Below are 21412 nucleotides of genomic sequence, written 5' to 3' on the forward strand. Positions count from 1 at the left end.
TGCAAAAGATGGGGGAGAGAGCGCAAAAGAAGAGGGAGAGAGCGCAAAAGATGCGGGGAGAGAGAGCAAAAGAGGGGGGAGAGAGAGCAAAAGAGAGGGGAAGAGAGCGCAAAAGAGGGGGGAGAGAGCGCAAAGAGGGAGGAGAGAGAGCGCAAAAGAGGGGGGAGAGAGAGCAAAAGAGAGGGGAGAGAGAGCAAAAGAGAGGGGAAAGAGCGCAAAAGAGAGGGAGGAGAGAGCGCAAAAGAGAGGGGGGAGAGAGCGCAAAAGAGAGGGGGGAGAGAGCGCAAAAGAAGGGGAAGAGAGCGCAAAAGAGGGGGGAGAGAGAGCAAAAGAGGGGGGAGAGAGATTAAAAGAGAGGGGGAGAGAGCGCAAAAGAGGGGGGAGAGAGCGCAAAAGAGGGGGGAGAGAGCGCAAAAGAGGGGGGGAGAGAAAGCAAAAGAGGGGGGAGAGAGAGCAAAAGAGAGGGGAAAGCGCGCAAAAGAGAGGGGGGAGAGAGCGCAAAAGAGAGTGGGGAGAGAGCGCAAAAGAAAGGGGGAAGAGTGTAAGGCTCGTGGGATACTCCTCTATCAGACCGAACTCGGTCAGTAGTCTTGTTATCCCGGTGTCGAGCCGGAAAGATAGGGAATATCCCAGAGCAGAAAGTATCAGGAAGATGAGGAGAGCGGCACTCACCACAGGCTGGACAGCACAAGGCAAATAAGGCAGACAGGATATGGCAACAGAAAATTAGGCCAGCAATTCAGGGGGTAACCAGGTAGCGTAGTGAGACAGGCAGGGTTCAGCAACAAGAAGACAGTCCAGCAATGTAGGGGTTAACCAGGTAGCGTAATGAGACAGGCAGGGATCAGCAACAAGAAGTCAGTCCGGCAAGTTAGGGGTTAACCAAGTAGCGTAGTGAGACAGGCAGGGTTCAGTAACAAGGATCAGTCCAGCAGATTAGGGTTTAACCAGGTAGAGTAGTAAGACAGGCAAGGTTTCAGCAACAAAGTATCAGTCCAGCAGTTTAGGTGTTAACCAAGTAGCGTAGTAAGACAGGCAAGGTTTCAGCAACAAAGTATCAGTCCAGCAGTTTAGGGGTTAACCAAGTAGCGTAGTAAGACTGGCAAGGTTTCAGCAACAAAGTATCAGACCAGCAGTTTAGGGGTTAACCAAGTAGCATAGTAAGACAGGCAAGGATTCAGCAACTAAGTATCAGTCCAGCAGACGATCTGTCACTCCCAGGGGCACACGAAGTAGCACCTATACTTGGGCAGTGATAGATCGTCTGCTGCCCTCTAAAGTACCTGGTGGATTGGCGCCAAGAGACCGGCCGGCATCAGGAGCGTGCGGTGATGACGTCAGCGCCGCACGCATCCTAAGCTGACAAAGCCAGAGGCAACGAGCATGGGGAAGACGCAGCGCCCCTAGCAACGGCGCGGCGTGACAGAGAGAGCACAAAAGGGGGGGAGAGAGCACAAAGGGGGGGGGAGAGCACAAAAGAGGGGGAGAGAGCACAAAAGAGGGGGGAGAGAGCGCAAAAGAGGGGGGAGAGAGAGCAAAAGAGGGGGGAGAGAGAGCAAAAGAGGGGGGAGAGAGCACAGAAGAGATGGTTGAGAGAGCGCAAAAGAGAGGGGGGGAGAGCGCAAAAGAGGGGGTTGAGAGTGCAAAAGAGGGGGGAGAGAGAGCAAAAGAGGGGGGAGAGAGAGCAAAAGAGGGGGGAGAGAGAGCAAAAGAGGGGGGGGGAGAGAGCAAAAGAGGGGGAGAGAGAGAGAGCAAAAGAGGGGGAGAGAGAGAGAGCAAAAGAGGGGGGAGAGAGCAGAAGAGGGGCGGGGGAAGAGAGAGTGCAAAAGAGAGGGGGGAGAGAGAGGGAGCAAGGGTTGGAACCATGGTACTTAAAAAAAATGGGCCCGTGTACACGAGCTTTAGGACTAGTGTATATATATATTATATTGTGTTATATATATTATAGTGTGTTATATATACACATTATATATATTGTAAAATAGTATATTATAGGCTATATTACAAGTGCCACTTTATTTAGCGATTTCGCTCATGCGCAAACAGCACTGGAAGTAAACTTTTAACACGGGTGGGTTAGTAGGCGTATTATAAATTGTTTGCACTCAGCACAATCCAACGTGCGCTAACTTCAGGACTTCAGATATCGCGATCATGTTAGCACATTTGCCCCATGGACTTCAATGGAGCTCACTTTAAAAAAAAAAAACAACTAACACAGCATTCACCCGGTAACCGACCATTTTAGACCTACTGCGTTAAATTCAGTGAGTTATTAATATTTCACATTCCTATGTTCTTCACATAGAAGAAAAAGCTCTTTTTATTTAAATCTGTCTCACTCTCTCTCTACTATCTCTCTCTCTCTATATATATTTTTATATATATATATATATATATATATATATATATATATATATATATATACACAAAACACGGAAGGGGACTGCACTCTCAGACCGGACCGGGTACACATCCCATGACCCTGCAACATGCACAGCCCTGGATGCACAATAGCACTCTCAGGAATCTGCAGTGTCCCCAGAGCCACAGGCAGTTAACCCCAGACAGGTCTGGGTGCAAGGCCCATAGGGAAAATTACAAAACAAATTAATACAGCATACAGAGAAAGTCCAGCACTCACAAGCTCTCAGCTAAGATTAAAAGCAAAAATGGAAGAGTTAGTTACTGCATCTGGCCAAATGGGATAAGCCAAGGTACCACGTCAAGGTGTCTTCTAAAACCTGAGTCCCTAAACAGCCACACAATGCAAGCTCTCAGTCCAACAAACTGGGAACAAGTGAAGGGTGCACAGGCTTATGTAATCACCCTAGACATATACAAAACATGGAAGGGGACTTCACTCTCAGAACGGACCGGGTACACATCCCATGACCCTGCAACATGCAGATATATATATCTAAATGAATATCTACACAGATAGATAGAATATATATATATTAATAAAAAGAACATTTTCTTCTATGCGAAGAACACTGGAATGGGAAATATTAATAATTTGCTTCAGGTTTAGCGCATATGCACTAAACCTTACAGGAGTTATATTAGGGTGCGTTATGTATTTATTTATATAAAATATATAAAATATTAATAAAAATAAATAATTATTATAGAGGTTCTTTAAAAGTATTATAGATACTTAAGTATATTAAGTAATAATTATTAATAATTTAAAAATATATATTTTTAATATGAAATACATACATTATGCACCTTAATATAACTCCGTTTGGGTGTAGTGCATATGCATGTGCGCAAAACCTGAGTGGAGTAAAAAACTCTTTATGGGCGCTAAACCTAAAGGTAGTTGTGAATATTTTAAATTCCAATGTTCTTCACATAGAAAAAATAAAATGTTATTTTTATTTTATATATAATTATTGTTTTTGTAAAATATATGTCTATACTTATATATCTATATGAATATATATAAAATATATAAATATATATATATATATATATGTATATATATATATATATATATATATATATATATATACATGAAAAAATAAAAAGAACGTTTTCTACTATGTGAAGAACATTAGAATGTAAAATATTTGCATGAAATATATAAATATATAAATATATATATATATATATATATATATATATATACACACACACATTATAGCCCTTTCCAGTCAAATAACTTGTCATATACCAAATACCGTTTAACCCTAATACATTTATTTTTTCTATGAATCATTTTTATTAAACAGTGTATATATGAGTGTAACACTTTATTTAAAGGTGTGCGCTACAGTGAGCGTGTCATTATAACCAATATCGCACCAGTAGTAGCTTGCGCACGTATTACAAGTTAAAAGTAAACGAGTTTGCTCAAGCGCTAATTTAGTTTGCACTTGAGCAAACTCGTTTACTTTTAACTTGTAATACGCGCGCAAGCTACTACAAGTGCGATATTGGTTATAACGACATGCTCACAGTAGCGCACACCTTGTAATATAACTTTATGCGGCCTATTTATGAAAGGCCTGTTAGACAGACCTCACTGAATGCGGAGACCAATACGCTCTCCGCATTTAGCATTGCACCAGCAGCTCTTGTGAACTGCTGGTGCATCGCCGCCCCCTGCAGATTCACGGCCAATCGGCCACTAGAAGGGGGTGTCAATCAACCCGATTGTATTCGACCGGGTTGAATTGCGGCGATCTGTGTCCGCTTCCTCATAGCAGTCGGACAGGTTATGGAAACACGGAGCTTGATAGATATGCCCGCAGTATTTCAACTAAGTTTGTTATTAAACAGGTTTTTAATTTTGCCATCTTTTTTATTTTTAAGGTCAATATTTTGTACACAGGATATTAATGTCCCGCAGAAGAAAGTGGACGCAAGTTTTTCGGTTTAATATATTGTGTTTTTCAGACATTATGGGCTAGATTAGAAGTGTTTTTGCGAGCCATTTTCATTGTGCTGATATTACAAGTGAAGCAAAATCACAATTGCGCTAGGGCAATTGACATTTACGCTTCACTTCTTACTTAATCTCAGAGCTGTGGTTAACTGTTTTCCGAAACAAAAAAGTTGCACAAAACATCTCAAAAATACATTAGAAAGTACAGTTAGACTCATATTAACACTGTGTAATCAAAATTATTTTAAGAAAATATTGCACAGAAAATTTATAAGGGCTCAAAGATAGCAGATCTCTGGTGTTAGAAAAAAAAAGACAGGCAAATGGTTTTAACATTGAGAGACACATATGATGTAATTGTGTATATACTGTATATATATATATATATATATATATATATATATATATATATATATATATATACTGTATACACAGTATATGTCTATATATGTGTACATATATATTAATGTTTTTGTATGTTAATGTCCCGCAGAAGAAAGTGGACGCAAGTTTTTCGGTTTAATATATTGTGTTTTTCAGACATTATGGGCTAGATTAGAAGTGTTTTTGCGAGCCATTTTCATTGTGCTGATATTACAAGTGAAGCAAAATCACAATTGCGCTAGGGCAATTGACATTTACGCTTCACTTCTTACTTAATCTCAGAGCTGTGGTTAACTGTTTTCCGAAACAAAAAAGTTGCACAAAACATCTCAAAAATACATTAGAAAGTACAGTTAGACTCATATTAACACTGTGTAATCAAAATTATTTTAAGAAAATATTGCACAGAAAATTTATAAGGGCTCAAAGATAGCAGATCTCTGGTGTTAGAAAAAAAAAGACAGGCAAATGGTTTTAACATTGAGAGACACATATGATGTAATTGTGTATATACTGTATATATATATATATATATATATATATATATATATATATATATATATATACTGTATACACAGTATATGTCTATATATGTGTACATATATATTAATGTTTTTGTATGTGTTTAAATGTATTCAATGTCATATATACACATATAAACACATTAATATATATGTACACAGATATGAACATATATATATATATATATATATATATATATATATATAAGTGCATGAGAGCCCTTTGCCATTAAGCAGATGAAAACATGATAAAACATATTTATGCAATATTCACTTTGAATAAAGATTTTAACTATGTATTTACTGAAAATATTTCACATTTGCTAATGCGAATATGCTATGTTGTTTGCGCGATGGGTGTTTTTTTCAACAATTTTTTTTCTTAATTAACTTCTATGGAGAATGCAAAAATGCGATGGAGTTTGCGTGAACTCGGGTTTTAGTTTTTCCCCCCACTTTTTTTCCTAATTGATTTCTATAGGGGAATACATGCATGAACACGTGGAAAATTAAGTTATTTTTTCACTCTATACAGGTTACTGCTAGCATAAAATATGTTTGTTTTTTTCAAACTTGTAATAAAAACGCTACCTGACTAGCGCAAAAAGCTTAACACTAGCAGAGTTTTCAAGATCGCAAAAAAAAAAAAATACTGCGCCACTATGTAAATTGCATTTTTTTCAAAGAAAACATATTTTAGCAATTGTATTTATTCAGACCCTGCAATCGCATAAAATTTTACATTCTCGCTGTACAGAACAGGTTTTCTTCTAATACCATGTTTGGTCTGTGATTTTAACAAACAAAAACAACAATTACATATACAAAATAAACCTAAAGGAGCAATTTTCTGTAAATCTATTGTGCAACTGGTATAAAAAGTAATTGAAAACACACTAAGGGAAAACAATTTTACAGTACACTGTCTCTTTAAATACACATTTCTATGTGGGACACACGGATTATTGGCAGTTTAAGTCCCATCCCAACTACATGGAGATGCATAATCAGCTTCTAAATTAGGCTAATGTGAAGCCATTTTGAAGTAACAGTTCTGCTTTATAGTTTATGGTTATATTAATTTCTATTACGTAAGCACAAAGCAACAATACTAATGCAAAAAAAAATCACAATTTATAACAATATTAGATTTTCATATTTTGATTAGTCTACATTTTTTTTATTTACTTACTTAGTTCCACCATAGAGTGGATCAAAAAATTGTGCGGTGATCATGGCAGCGTACCACGAGACGGGTATGAGACAGCAGAGACCTATGGCAATACAATGCTAGTGTTAATACAAGAACAGTATAGTAATGCACTATTTGTTGCACAGACAAGCTGAACAGTGGGAGCATTGAACTACTATGATGAGTGTAACTTTGTAGATACATAATTTTCTTGATTTTTTTTAAGGGATAAGATGATCTTTGACATTAAGGGGTATATTTATTAATGTGCGAGCGGACATGATAAGATGTAGCGTATCATGTCTCCGCACATCGATAAATGCCGACAGCATACGATGTCGGCATTTATTATTGCACCAGCAGTTCTGGTGAACTGCTGGTGCAATGCCGCCCCCTGCAGATACGTGGCCAATCGGCCGCTAGCAGGGGGTGTCAATCAACCCGATTGTATTCGATTGGGTTGATTTCTGTCCGCGGCCTCAGAGCAGGCGGACAAGTTATGGAGCAGCGGTCTTTACGGAGCTTGATTAATTGACCCCTTAAAGGGTTTTTTTTATTGAGTTATCTTAAGCGTTCTTTTAATTTTGAAGAATTTTATATACTACACCAAGAGATTATGAGGAGGGGCTTCGACTACAAACACTTTGAGTTTAGGAACAATGCTTCCCAGTACAACTGCGGGAGCAATTGTTATTGGTAAAGATGAGCATCTATAGCTTTAAATGTGAAGAAATTGGAACCCAGATTAATAGGGACATTTAGCTTAAAATGTAATTTCCTATATAGGCATATATTACAAATGGAGCACAAAAATATTAACATTATTGTGAGTTAACACCACTCGAGCGCAATTAAGAACACTTCTATTTCGTGCTCATATTAAATAGTCCAAAATGTTTTTTTATCGATAGTCTAGGACGGTCTGACATCTGCATGTTGGATAGTGTTGGCTGTACTAAATAGTTACATTCTTGTTGTGTCACGGTTTTGTCGGGCCCGGATGTGTGCGGCGCTGACGTCATCGCTGCACGCACCTGATGCTGGTCGGACCGCTGTGGCGTGAATCCTGCGCCTATGTAAGTGTGACTACAGCGATCTGTCATTGCCCAAGTATAGGTGTTACTTTGTGTGCTCCTGGGTGTGACAGATCGTTGTATTTTTTTGCCTTTTTGTGTATGAACTCTCCCTGTCTGATTACTCTGCCTACTATACCCCTTAACTGCTGGATTGATATACTGTTGCTGAACTCTGCCTGTCTGACTACTCTGTTTATTAACCCCTTTTCTTCTGGTTTGCCTCTTTACTGCCGAACCCTGCCTGCCTGACCATTCTAGTGGTGTGCCCTTGGACTACTTTCTTATAGCCAAATCCTGCCTGCCTGACCATTCTAGTGGTGTGCCCTTGGACTGCTTTACAGTTGCCAAATCCTGCCTGCCTGACTATTCTAGTGGTGTGCCCATGGACTGTTTTGCTGTTGCCAAACCCTGCCTGCCTGACAATTCTAGTTGCCGCTGGGGACTGTCCTGCCTGTGGTGAGTGCCGCCTTCCTCATCTTACTAACTTTCTCTGCTCTGGGATATTCCCTATCATTCCGGCTTGACGCCGGGATAACAAGACTACTGGCCGAGTTCGGTCTGATAGAGGAGTATCCCACAAGCATTATATGTTGGATATCATTCAAGCGCTTTTGTATTGCTCTCAATCTCAATTTACTACTTGTAATACAAGTGCAACGAAATCACTAACAGAGCTCCCTTTGATATTCATTAAAATATAGGGAGTGATAAAAATGTGTTTAGATGCTTTGGTTGCAATTTTCAACCACTTGTAATAACGAATTGCGCTTTATTATTTGTGTTAGATTGCAAGAAGAATACTGCGCCCTGTGTTATCTTTTGCCTTCCACTTGTAATCCAACCCAAAATGTTTAATTATGCAAAATGCCATACGCTTTCCTTATTTATCTGACATTATGGCATCTACTTATCAAGCCGTCAACTTACTTGCATTCGACGGCACCAATACGCTCGTCTGACATCGCTGTCGCGGACCTGAATACGCTCTCCAAAATTATAAAAAAAGCTGTCAAAAAGCCGCGCACCAAGTTCGGCTTTTTCACAGCTTTATCTGTATACTGTCACTAAACACCGCCACTATACTAAACTGTTTACCCCCTAAACCGCCGCACCCGGAGCCCACCACAACTTAAATAAAGTTATTAACCCCTAAACCGTCGCTCCCGGACCCCGCCACAATTAAATAAACTTATTAACCCCTAAACCACCACTCCCGGAGCCCACCGCCACCTACATTATGTTATTAACCTCTAATCTGCCGCCCCCTACACCGCCGCCACCTATATTATGTTATTAACTCCTATTCTGCCCCCCCTACACGGCCGCCACCTACATTATACTTATTAACTCCTTATCTGCCGTCCCCAATGTCGCCCCAACTATATTAAATTAATTAATCCCTAAACCTAAGTCTAACCCTAACACCCCTAACTTAAATCTAATTTAAATAAATATAAATAAAATTACTATCATTAACTAAATTATTCCTATTTAAAACTAAATGCTTACCTATAAAATAAACCCTAAGCTAGCTACAATATAACTAATTGTTACATTGTAGCTAGCTTAGGGTTTATTTTTATTTTACAGGCAAGTTTGTATTTATTTTAACTAGGTAGAATAGTGATTAAATAGTTATTAACTATTTAATAACTACCTAGCTAAAATAAATACAAATTGACCTGTAAAATAAAACCTAACCTATGTTACAATAACACCTAACACTACACTATAATTAAATAAATTAACTAAATTAAATAAATTAAATAAATTAACTAAATTAATAAAATTATCTAAAGTACAAAAAAACAAGCACTAAATTACAGAAAATAATAAACAAATTACAGAAATTTAAACTACCTAATCTAATAGCCCTATCAAAATAAAAAAGCCCCCCCCCCCCAAATAAAAAACCCCTAGCCTAAACTAAACTATCAATAGCTTTTAAAAGGGCCTTTTGCGGGGCATTGCCCCAAAGTATTCAGCTCTTTTACATGTTAAAAAAAATACAAACAACCCCCCAACAGTAAAACCCACCACCCACACAACCAACCCCCCCAAAAAATACTAACTAAAAAAACCTAAGCTCCCCATTGCCCTGAAAAGGGCATTTGGATGGGCATTGCCCTTAAAAGGGCAGTTAGCTCTTTTGCGGCCCAAAGTTCTAACCTAAAAATAAAACCCACCCAATACACCGTTAAAAAAACCTAACACTAACCCCCTGAAGATCGACTTACCGATTGGCTGCAATCAGCCAATAGGATTGAAGTTCAATCCTATTGGCTGATCCAATCAGCCAATAGGATTGAGCTCACATTCTATTGGCCGTTCCAATCAGCCAATAGAATGCGAGCTCAATCCTATTGGCTGATTTTTCTACCTTAATTCCGATTGGCTGATAGAATTCTATCAGCCAATCGGAATCTAAGGGACACCATCTTGGATGACATCACTTAAAGGTACCTTCATTCAGTGAGAAGACGTCGTCAGAAGAGGATGCTCCGCGTCGGATGTCTTGAAGATGGACCCACTCCGCGCCGGATGGATGAATATAGAAGATGCCGTCTGGATGAAGACTTCTGCCGTCTGAAGGACCACTTCTGCCCGGCTTGGATGAAGACTTCTGCCCATCTGGAGGAGGACCACTTCTCCTTGCTTGGATGAAGATGTCTCCCGGTAAGCCGATCTTCAGGGGGTTAGTGTTAGGTTTTTTTAAGGGTATATTGGGTGGGTTTTATTTTTAGGTTAGGGTTTTGGGCCGCAAAAGAGCTAACTGCCCTTTTAAGGGCAATGCCCATCCAATTGCCCTTTTCAGGGCAATGGGGAGCTTAGGTTTTTTTAGTTAGTAGTTTTTTTGGGGGGTTGGTTGTGTGGGTGGTGGGTTTTACTGTTGGGGGGTTGTTTATATTTTTTTCAACATGTAAAAGAGCTGATTACTTTGGGGCAATGCCCCGAAAAAGGCACTTTTAAGGGCTATTGATAGTTTAGTTTAGGCTAGGGTTTTTTTTATTTTGGGGGGCTTTTTTTATTTTGATAGGGCTAATAGATTAGGTGTAATTAGTTTAAATTTCTGTAATTTGTTTATTATTTTCTGTAATTTAGTGTTTGTTTGTTTTTTGTACTTTAGATAATTTTATTTAATGTAGTTAATTTTTTTAATCATAGTTTAGTGTTAGGTGTTAGTGTAACTTAGGTTAGGTTTTATTTTACAGGTACTTTTGTATTTATTTTAGCTAGGTAGTTATTAAATAGTTAATAACTATTTAGTAACTATTCTACCTAGTTAAAATAAGTACAAACTTGCCTGTAAAATGAAAATAAACCCTAAGCTAGATACAATGTAACTATTAGTTATATTGTAGCTAGCTTAGGGTTTATTTTACAGGTAAGTATTTAGTTTTAAATAGGAATAATGTAGTTAATGATAGTAATTTTATTTAGATTTATTTAAATTAGATTTAAGTTAGGGGTGTTAGGGTTAGACTTAGGTTTAGGGGTTAATAAATTTAATATTGTGGCGGCAACATTGGGGACGGCAGATTAGGGGTTAATAAGTATAATGTAGGTGGCGATGTTGGGGACGGCAGATTAGGGGTTAAAGGGACAGTCTAGGCCAAAATAAACTTTCATGATTCAGATAGAGCATGTAATTTTAAATAATTTTCCAATTTACTTTTATCACCAATTTTGCTTTGTTCTCTTGGTATTCTTAGTTGAAAGCTTAACCTAGGATGTTCATATGCTAATTTCTTAGACCTTGAAGCCCACGTCTTTCAGATTGCATTTTAACAGTTTTTCACCACTTGAGGGTGTTAGTTCACATAGTTCATATAGATAACGCTGTGCTCATGCACGTGAAGTAATCTGGGAGCAGGCACTGATTGGCTAGACTGCAAATCTGTCAAAAGAACTGAAAAAGGGGCAGTTTGCAGAGGCTTAGATACAAGATAATCACAGAGGTTAAAAGTATATTATTATAACTGTGTTGGTTATGCAAAACTGGGAAATGGGTAATAAAGGGATTATCTATCTTTTAAATCAATAAAAATTCTGGTGTAGACTGTCCCTTTAATAAGTATAATGTCGGTGGTGGCGGTGTCGGGGTGGTAGATTAGGGGTGTTTAGACTCAGGGTACATGTTAGGGTGTTAGGTGTATACGTTACATTTATTCTCCCATAGGAATCAATGGGATATCGGGCAGCAGCGAACATGAGCTTTGCTGCTTTCAGACTCCCATTGATTCCTCCTGGGCGGCGGATTGAAAACCAGGTATGCTGGGCCGGAATAGTGCCGAGCGTATCTGGTAGAAAATGGATAACTTGCAAAAGTAGTCAGATAGTGCCGAATTTGCATTTGGAACATCTGTAGTGATCTAAGCATCAATCTGTGTCGGACTGAGACCGGCGGATCGTATGTTACGTCACAAAATTCTACTTTTGCAGATCTGTAGGGTTTGATAACTAAGGGGAATCAGGCTCGCCACAAATACGCTGCGGAATTCCAGCGTATTTGCAGTTGACAGCTTGATAAGTAGATACCTATGTATTAATATTTAGTATTATTATTATTTTCACTATTACAATATTGTGCCAAGTAAGAATATGGACTTTGTTATGTTCCTAGTAAATTCTTATGCTTATCTCCATTATGATGTTCAATATTGATTTAGACTCACGTAGATCTCACTAGAACTTCGCTGCTGGCACCAGATTTCATTTAATATTTTCAAGTTATCTTTAAAAAGAGGTTAGCAGAGCTCAAATGATGTTTCTTAGAGCATTCACTAAAGCTTAGATTAGAGACGGGCATCACACCTGACACTTTAAGAGGGAAAACTGATAGCAGGTAAATGGGTGCACTCAGGGGCAAGGATATTGATTTTATGGTGTACAGACATGTAACCTTCATTGTAATGCGTGCAATATCTATAGCTAACCAAGATTATAGTGATGTTTGAAAACAGAAGGATTATTAGCATATAGGTTACAGTGGAACCAATAATATTACTGGATAAAACTTAGTTTTCAATTATAATTATATAAATTAGCAATAACAATATTGATGGGAGCACTTGTTCTTGTACAACAATTATCATAGATAATCTGCCCCTTTATCTCCACTAATTGTGCAAATATCTAGACAAATATGTTTGGATAATGGAGGCCGGTAATAAGATATTATTATATTATTACACTGACCTGCTCATCCTACTCCATGCAGCCCCTTTATGCTCATGACACAATTGCATATGCTCTGCACCCCCTTACATTCTATTTTAACCCCGCTCCCTAACTGACTGTTTGCTGTGTCCCATGGATGCCATATTCGGTACCCTTTCCTACCTTTCCTCCCCCTATCTTGTGTAGCTTAGGCTGGAGAGTCATGTGAAGCAGCACATTTCAAATGGGTCCAGCAAAATGGAGAGAAGGAAGTTCAGAGTGTAAGACCAAGCAGTTGCATCTTAATTAATAGAAGTGCCCATGTACAGGAGGAAGATGGGGAGGCACCAAAGCTCCCTTGTCCCAATAATAGTAGCCCCCTGGAGGAACTCCTGGTAACCTGTGGGCAGCTCAGCCCTGTCTAATATTATGGCTCTGTGTAGTGTGATATATGGCAGCTTTAAGGGACATTCTGGTCAAAATTTAAATGCACATAGATGAATTACATCTTTGAATAGAAACATATTTGCAATAAACATGTATTGGCAAAAACACATCTAGTAAAAGTTATTACTGTTTTAGTGTTAACATTTGTCTCTGCACGTGCATGTGAATATAGCTAGATATTCTCAGTGCACCAGCTGCAAGTTACTGCAGCTGCTCAGAGTGCCAGTGGGGCTTTATCTTGTCAGCAATTAACAAATTGAGTCATTACCCGATAGTACAATCACCTTAGGCTCTCTGAGCAAGTGCTGTATTTAAATGATGGTGCATACTTAAATAGACGTTTGAAACAGCTATAACTTTTATAAGAAGCATTTTTGCTAATACATGTACATTACAAAAATGCTTCTATTCAAAACTCAAATGCTCCCATGAGGATTCCAATTTTGTACGGAATGTCCCTTTAAATAGATGAAATTGCTGTCAATATATTTTTTTCTTTAATAGAGATTAAGATAAATAATGCTTAGTACATTTTCATATAGCTAAATGTACCTCTTATACATAACTGATGTTGCTTCAACACTAAAAAGAAAAAAAGATATATAATATTACAATTTCTATGCTTATTAAATACCTGCTATAATGAACAAAATTCCTCCTGATAGCGCTATTTTAGCTTTGCTGTTTTCATCGTTGCTTCCAAATTTGGTGCATTTCAGTCCAAGCAAGGACAATATACAAGCGAAGAATCCCAAGACGAGTGAAAAGATCATTAGCGCTCGACATACTTGTATATAAGCTGTGTGTGAAAGAGCAAAGGTCATTTCAATGAATTATTTTAACTATCAATAAATAAAACTTTATATAGATTGACACTAACATAAATTTGGATACAAACCATTATGATATATTCTGCAAATAGCTTTATTTATTAGGTATGTGCATTCTGAGGTTTCAGATGTCCATGCAGAAAAAAAGGTGGTTTTCAGCTCTTTTCGGAGTAAGATTTCTGCTTGTGAAAGTGCAACACACTAAGATCTGGATTAGCACAGATCTTAGAGTGCTGCACTTTCACAAGCAGAAATCTTACTCCGAAAAGAGCCGAATGCCGCGAGTGGCCGCCTTCTTCTGCATTGGCATCCGAAACCTCCCAATGCACATGCCTATTATTTATATAGAGGTAACACTGTATGTGGCAATTTAAAAAAGTTATGTACAATGTGCATTAAAGTAATAATGCTTAAAGCAATAGGAAAGTCAAAATGAAACTTGCATGATTCAGAGCATGACATTTTAAGACACTTCTATTTTCAAATGTGCTCTGTTCTCTTGGTATCCCTTGTTGAAAATTAATACGCACATATCCTACACTAGTGTGAGCTAACTGCTGGTTGGTGCCTGCACACATTTGTCTCTTGTGTTTGGATAACTAGATGTGTTCAGCTAGCTGCCAGAAGTGCAATGCTGATCCTCTAGGAAAGGATAACAAGAGAATGAAGCAAATTTCACAAGATAATTACAGGTAGCCCTCAGTTTACGCCGGGGTTAGGTTCCAGAAAGAATGGTTGTAAATCGAAACCGTTGTAAATTGAAACCCAGTTTATAATGTAAGTCAATGGGAAGTGAGGGAGTTCGGTTCCAGGCCCCTCTCAAAATTGTCATAAGTAAGACCTAATACAATGAAGACTTTAAATGCTAAACAGCATTATAAACCTAATAAAATAATCACACAACACAGAATATATAATTAAACTAAGTTAAATGAATAAAAACATTTATTAAACAGCATTATAAACCTAATAAAATAATCACACAACACAGACTTTACTTGCATTTTTCTGCAAACAGTTCTTTCTATGCATTCCAATCTGGACTGATTTATAGACGATCTTGCTCCTTTGAAATCTGCTTGATAGCTCAGGTCTGGTTAAACTGATTAATTTCAGCTTGCTTGGCTTGCATATCTTTGCTGCAACACAAGTGGACAGCGCCACCTACTGGCTATTTTAATCAATGCACTACTTCTCAATGCTTTTCAATAGCAGTCACATTACTGAAAAAAAAGGTTGTTATTCTGAAACGGTGCAAATTGAACCGTTGTAAACTGAGGGCCACCTGTAAATTGGAAAGTTCCTTTAAAGGCAGCAATGCCACAGAAAATTGCCACTGACCCAATCAGCAGCTGTAGTGGAACGACCCAGCTGTGCAACTGCTGAGTCACTTACAGGCAGTTCCCCGAGTGCTACTTTAGGTGTTTTTAACCTATTTGCGGGGCTTAAACAAATAGTCTTACAGTGTTTGAGCATGTGATTCCCCCCCCCCCCCCCCCACTAGAATGGCTCTTTAAGCTATAGAGCCAGATTTAACAAGCAGTGGATGCTGCTGTCTCTGCCCCAGGTTTCAGGTCCATCTGAAACCTAAGTTAAGAAGCAGCGGTTGATTGACACCCCAGATTGGTCACAAATGTGCAGGGGGCGGCATTGCACAAGCATTTCACAAGAAATGCTTGTGCAATGTTAAATATATCATTATATCATTTAGTGATGTCGGGCCGACATGATTCACTACAGAGAATCATGTCTGCCCGGCATATGATAAATCTACCCCTCTAGACTCTAGATTCTTTCCCTGCAAAAATATGTTTACACTAGGTACTGTAAATAGTTATATCTCTAAACAAGCTATAATATTTGCCATAGCCTATACTATGAAATTGTGCATCAGATAAGCAACATCCCGCTGATGGCTTCCCATGACTATGCACTATATCAGCAGATTAATATAAATAGATAGAAATATAGATAGATAGATAGATAGATAGATAGATAGATATTGTATATACAGATATATGTATAGAAATATATATTTAAAAATAAAAAAAAACATTTTTTTGGTAAGTGAAGAACAGGAATTTCAAGTATTTATATTCAAAATACATTAAAACACATTAAAAATGAATAAAAATTACATTAAATGTTTCAATATATTTGACGAGTAATTGTATGTATATATATGTGTCTGTATATATTCATGTTTACATGTGTATTTATGTGTGTGTGTGTGTGGGTGTATATATACAGTATATATGTATATGTGTGTGTGTGTGAACCAATGTTCCCTATAAACAGACACTCATTGATTTTGTAGGCCCCATGCACATGTTAAAGGGACAGTCTACCATAGAATTGTTATTGTTTTAAAAGAAAGATAATCCCTTTATTACCCATTCCCCAGTTTTGCATAACCAACACTGTTATATTAATATTCTTTTTACCTTTGTGATTACCTTGTATCTAGGAACCTTCTTCCAGCCCCCTGATCACATGGCTGTGACTGTTTATTATCTATTGTCTTAAATTTAGCATTGTATGCTAGATCTTAAAGAACTTTCTGTGCCTGAACACAGTGTTATCTATATGGCCCACGTGTACTTTCTGTCTCTTTGTGTTGAAAAGAGATTTAAAAAGCACGTGATAAGAGGCAGCCCTCAAAGGCTTAGAAATTAGCATATGAGCCTACCTATGTTTAGTTTAAACTAAGAATACCAAGAGAAAAAAGCAAATTTGATGATAAAAGTAAATTGGAAAGTTGATTAAAATTAAAAGTCCTATCTGAATAAGTTAAATTTATAATAGACTGTCCCTTTAAGGCCGCACATCACAGGGGGAGGTTATAGATTTGGAGCCCTCAGGGCACTACAGAGACAGCCACTTTGTGAGCAGCTGCAACAGTAGCAACGGCGGGACGTGAGGGCCATGTATTCACATCAATTCCCTTTAGGACACATCATGCCACAGCTCCTCGCTACAAAGAGCCAGTGCTCTCACCTCACTCACTGCTACTCTCTACAAAGAGCCAGTGCTCACACCTCACTCACAGCTACTCTCTACAAAGAGCCAGTGCTCACACCTCACTCACAGCTACTCTCTACAAAGAGCCAGTGCTCACACCTCACTCACAGCTACTCTCTGAGCATCCTCCTAACTCTGATTCACAAGTCAGCACAAAGCTTCTACCTGAAGGATGAGTCTGCAAGTTTCCCCTATGTTGCTCCTCTCACACGGATACGCCCTCAGTTGTATACCGTATTGCCCAGAGAAACATGACATAGGCAGCTAACTACTGCTGACCAACACTAGAATAACCAGACTAACACAAAGCCACCAACCTAGTTGCTGTTGTTTAGCCCTGATCCTGAACATTAAGAGATTCACACTCATCTGCCTATTTATTGCTGAGTAGCCCTACGCTAACATATATGCAGATATACCCTGTGCATGCAAACTATGATATAGTTACCTACCTCTCTGTTACTGATTAGCCCTGTTCAATTAGAAAATTACACAATTACCACTCACCAACCTCCATGTTGCTTATTACCACTCTCTGTATGCTGAATATGATATAGTCCCCTACCTACCTACCTGCTGCTGTTTAGCCCTGAGTGGAGAATTTTACATCTACCTACTAAACAACCTAGGCAGGCCCTAGTAAACCAGGTAATGAAACATCTTGTTGTTCAAAGGGTTAAACCAACTGTTAGATGCCAGAGAGTGTTTAAACACATTGTAAAGCTCTCTCTGGCATTTGACTTGTTTACTTAACATTGATAGACAGGCGTTGATGTAATGGTATAAAAGCAACAACGTTATCCTTTGTTATCAGATAAAACAACTACAGCACCTGATTAAATACAACTAAGAATAGGAGACTTGGTATTACAGGTTTTGGTTGTCAAACCACCGTAATAATAGACCTGTTTAGAAAACCATTACATTCTATAACATGGGGGTTATTTATAGCTTGATATATTGTTGTAAGTTTTTGATAAAGATACTTAGTCATGAGACACACCTGCCTCATTAGTTATCTTTTTTTTCCTGAGGGAGAACGAGTGAGAGTGAGGATTAGCAGTGTCCATGGCTTAGTGCTGGGTGTCATGCTTACGCTTATTCTGTTCTAGGTTGTGCTGAATATGGCATCTTTAATGTTGGCCTGCATTATTTCTATGACACCCAAATGCTGCTGAAGGCATTATGACTGCAAATTTCAAACTTACTTGATGTTAACTCATTAACAAAAGGAAAATGAGGCTGTACGCCTTGTAGCTGGAGTGAAAAACTTTTGCGAAGGACTTGGGTTTTACTACTTCTGGACATATAACTTACGCTTACAAACTAATCACATTAGTGTATGTGTATTACAAAAAAAAAGTCTAAAAAAATGACATCTCTAAACTGAAAAACAAGTACAAATGTGATATAAAATGTCTAACACAATCAGCCTCACGTAGGCCACCACATATCTAGGGTTGCTAGCTACCTGTCTGGGATTGACCCTGACAGTGAGGGTTTCAAACTTTGTGTCAGGGTTTCATAGTTGATAACATTTCACAAACGTTTCCAGGGACAATTTGCACCAGAGCAAGCAAGCAAGCAGGTTACCGGAGTACTGACAACCTACTGTTCAACTGCTCTCCCCACTCAGTTCTGTAATCGAAACACACCCATTTATTAGTAATAGTATAATTTAGACGTATCCATATTATTTTACAGGTTACAGCACCAAGCTCTTACACTTACCCCATAATATTGACAATACCAGTCTCTATAACACATTGTGGAGATTTATTGCTCCCGCTCGCACACTAACTCCTCTAGAAGTAAGTTTTTTTGTGTGTTGGGTAGCGCTTGTATTATAAGTTTAAAGTTAAAAGGTTTTGCTCGCTCGCAAAAGCAATGCACGCAAAAGCCAAACTTTAAATATTGCAATTGCATTAACATATTTCCCCATAGAAGACGATGCAGTAAAAAAGTTAGAAAAAAACAAACTAACAACCTACTTGCGTGCAATCCCAATCACATATTCTCAAGGGTTTCACATTCCACTGTTTTTCACATTGCAAAATATGTTCTATTTATTTATAAAAACATATTTCTTCATATATCTGATGGTTGTTTGGTACAATATATATCTATAACTATATATATAAATGATTATATATAGGTATAGATATATACAAATATATGTAGGTATATCTATTTAGAAATACATAGAACATATTCTTCTATATTCTTCCTCTACATAACTGCAAAGGGCTCCAATCCACCTATATATATATGTCTATATGTGTGTACATATGTATTTATGTATATATATGTGTATATATGTCTGTAAATACATATATCACAAATAAATACAAATGTACACACATATAAACATATATATATATATATATATATATATATATTTATACAGTATATATACAGTATACAGTATATATATATATACATACATACAGACATACATAGATATACTTATACATGTCGATGTATGTATATGTATGTTAAAGCCCTTTGCCTGCCTTTTTTTTCTTTAACACCTGAGACCTCATATCTTTGATTCCTTATAACTTTTTTGTGCAATAGTTTAAAAAAATATATTATTAGTGTTGTAATGAGTGTAGCTGTACCTTTAAATGTATTTTTGATCTGTTTTGTGTCACTTTTTGTTTCACGAAACAGTCAACCAGAAAACTGAGGACTTACGATCCCGACGCGCATTAACTTCAATTTTGCTTAAACGATCGCGTTTACCTTGTAATACAAGCATTACATACAATGCACGCAAACACCTGTGATAAACATATTTTCGCATGCGCGTAACTGTTAGTGCACCACTATGGGCATATGGTTATTGCCACAACACAGCATCAAAATTAGGCAGACAAATAATATGTGAACCCATTCAATAATAATAACAATATTCCAGTAGGAGTTAATTATATTTAAATTATATATATATACAGTATATATATATATATATATATATATATATATATATTTTTTTTTTATTATTATTCCATAAAAAAGAAAAATCATAGAAAACAGACAGCTGCCAGTATCTAAGATGGCGGAAACTAGTTAGAGGGGGAAGGGTTTAAGAGCTTTTTGGGAGGGATCAGGGAGGTGGGAAGGTAAGGGAGTAATCTTACACTAAAGAAAATAATAATAAAATAAAAAAAGTCTAAAACTGCATACTGACAGACTGTCTGCCAGTACATAAGATGGGGGTGACCAGTGGGGGGTGGGGGAGGGAAGAGAGCTGTTTTGGAGGGATCATGTAGGGATCAGGTGGAATAATAAAAGTGTGGTGCGCAGCTGCAATTAGCGGCCTTCTAATTACCAAAAAGCAATGGCAAAGATAAATATGTCTGCTATTTGTAAACAAAGGGGATCCCAGAGAAGCTTTTACAACCATTTGTGCCATGATTGTACAAGCGGTATGTAAATAATTTCAGTGAGAAACCTAAAGTTTGTGAAAAAGAAAACTTTTTTTTTTAATTTGACCACATTTGGTGGTGAAATGGTGGCATGAAATATATCAAAATGAGACTAGATCAATACTTTGGGTTGTCTACTAAAAACAAAATATAGTTTTGATAGATAAATAAAAAATAAAAAAAGTTCTATTTCTGCTTAAATGGAGTGCTGGCAAAAATGCTAAAAATTCTCTGGTCTTTTGGGAAAGTTTTAGTCTGAAATGCCTGGTCCTTAAGGGGATAATATATATATATAGACACACACCAAATGTTGGGCACAAGAGGTAGAATTTTATGTCTGTTTAGCCAGTAGAGGATTAATAACACAGCAATACAAATAATATTTGTATATACCATTTTAATCAGAGGTAACAGAACGGTATTGCAAATACAGACATCCCCTTACCATAGAAATTATTAACCTGCAGAAAAAGCCACGTCACTAATCAGTTGGAGAGAAACGCAAGTTAAAGTAATTAATAATTACTATCTAACGCCATATAGAATGAGCAAATGGTCAAAAGAAAAGCAAATGGGCAACTGTGTTAAATGCAGTAAAGAGAAAGCAGACCTGTTACACTATTTGTGGTCATGCCCGAAAATTATTCAATACTGGGGAAAGATAAACTTTTGGTTAAATAATTTTTTACATGAAAAATTCCGGATTACATCACAACATAGATTTTTCCTATTGAGTGATAGTACAGATTCCGGAGAGCAACGATTGATAAATATGGCCATTTACGCGACATGAACTTTAATATTTTAGAGATGGAGGTCTCCTGATGCCCCTGGTTTGGCTGAATTTTCTAATATGATGAAACTTCAAATGACCATTGAATTGCAAGATTTGAATCCAACTTCAGAAAAACAATTTAGATCTTTTTTTCTAAATGGAAAACAGTTATACTGGCC

General features: G+C 37.5%; 1 protein-coding gene across 1 annotated transcript in view; it reads right to left on the reverse strand.

The window, feature by feature from the left end:
* LOC128656139 (claudin-19) overlaps window positions 1–21412 on the reverse strand; it is a 251298-nt gene that overhangs the window by 55126 nt on the left and 174760 nt on the right. Inside the window, exons 3-4 of the mRNA XM_053709865.1 lie at window positions 13811–13975; window positions 6494–6575 (exon numbers count right to left, since the gene is read on the reverse strand). Coding sequence (XP_053565840.1) covers window positions 6494–6575; window positions 13811–13975 — 247 coding nt within the window. The remainder of the gene's footprint in view (window positions 1–6493; window positions 6576–13810; window positions 13976–21412) is intronic.

Source organism: Bombina bombina, chromosome 4 (assembly GCF_027579735.1).
Source record: "Bombina bombina isolate aBomBom1 chromosome 4, aBomBom1.pri, whole genome shotgun sequence".
In the NCBI taxonomy this organism is placed as follows: Eukaryota; Metazoa; Chordata; class Amphibia; order Anura; family Bombinatoridae; genus Bombina; species Bombina bombina.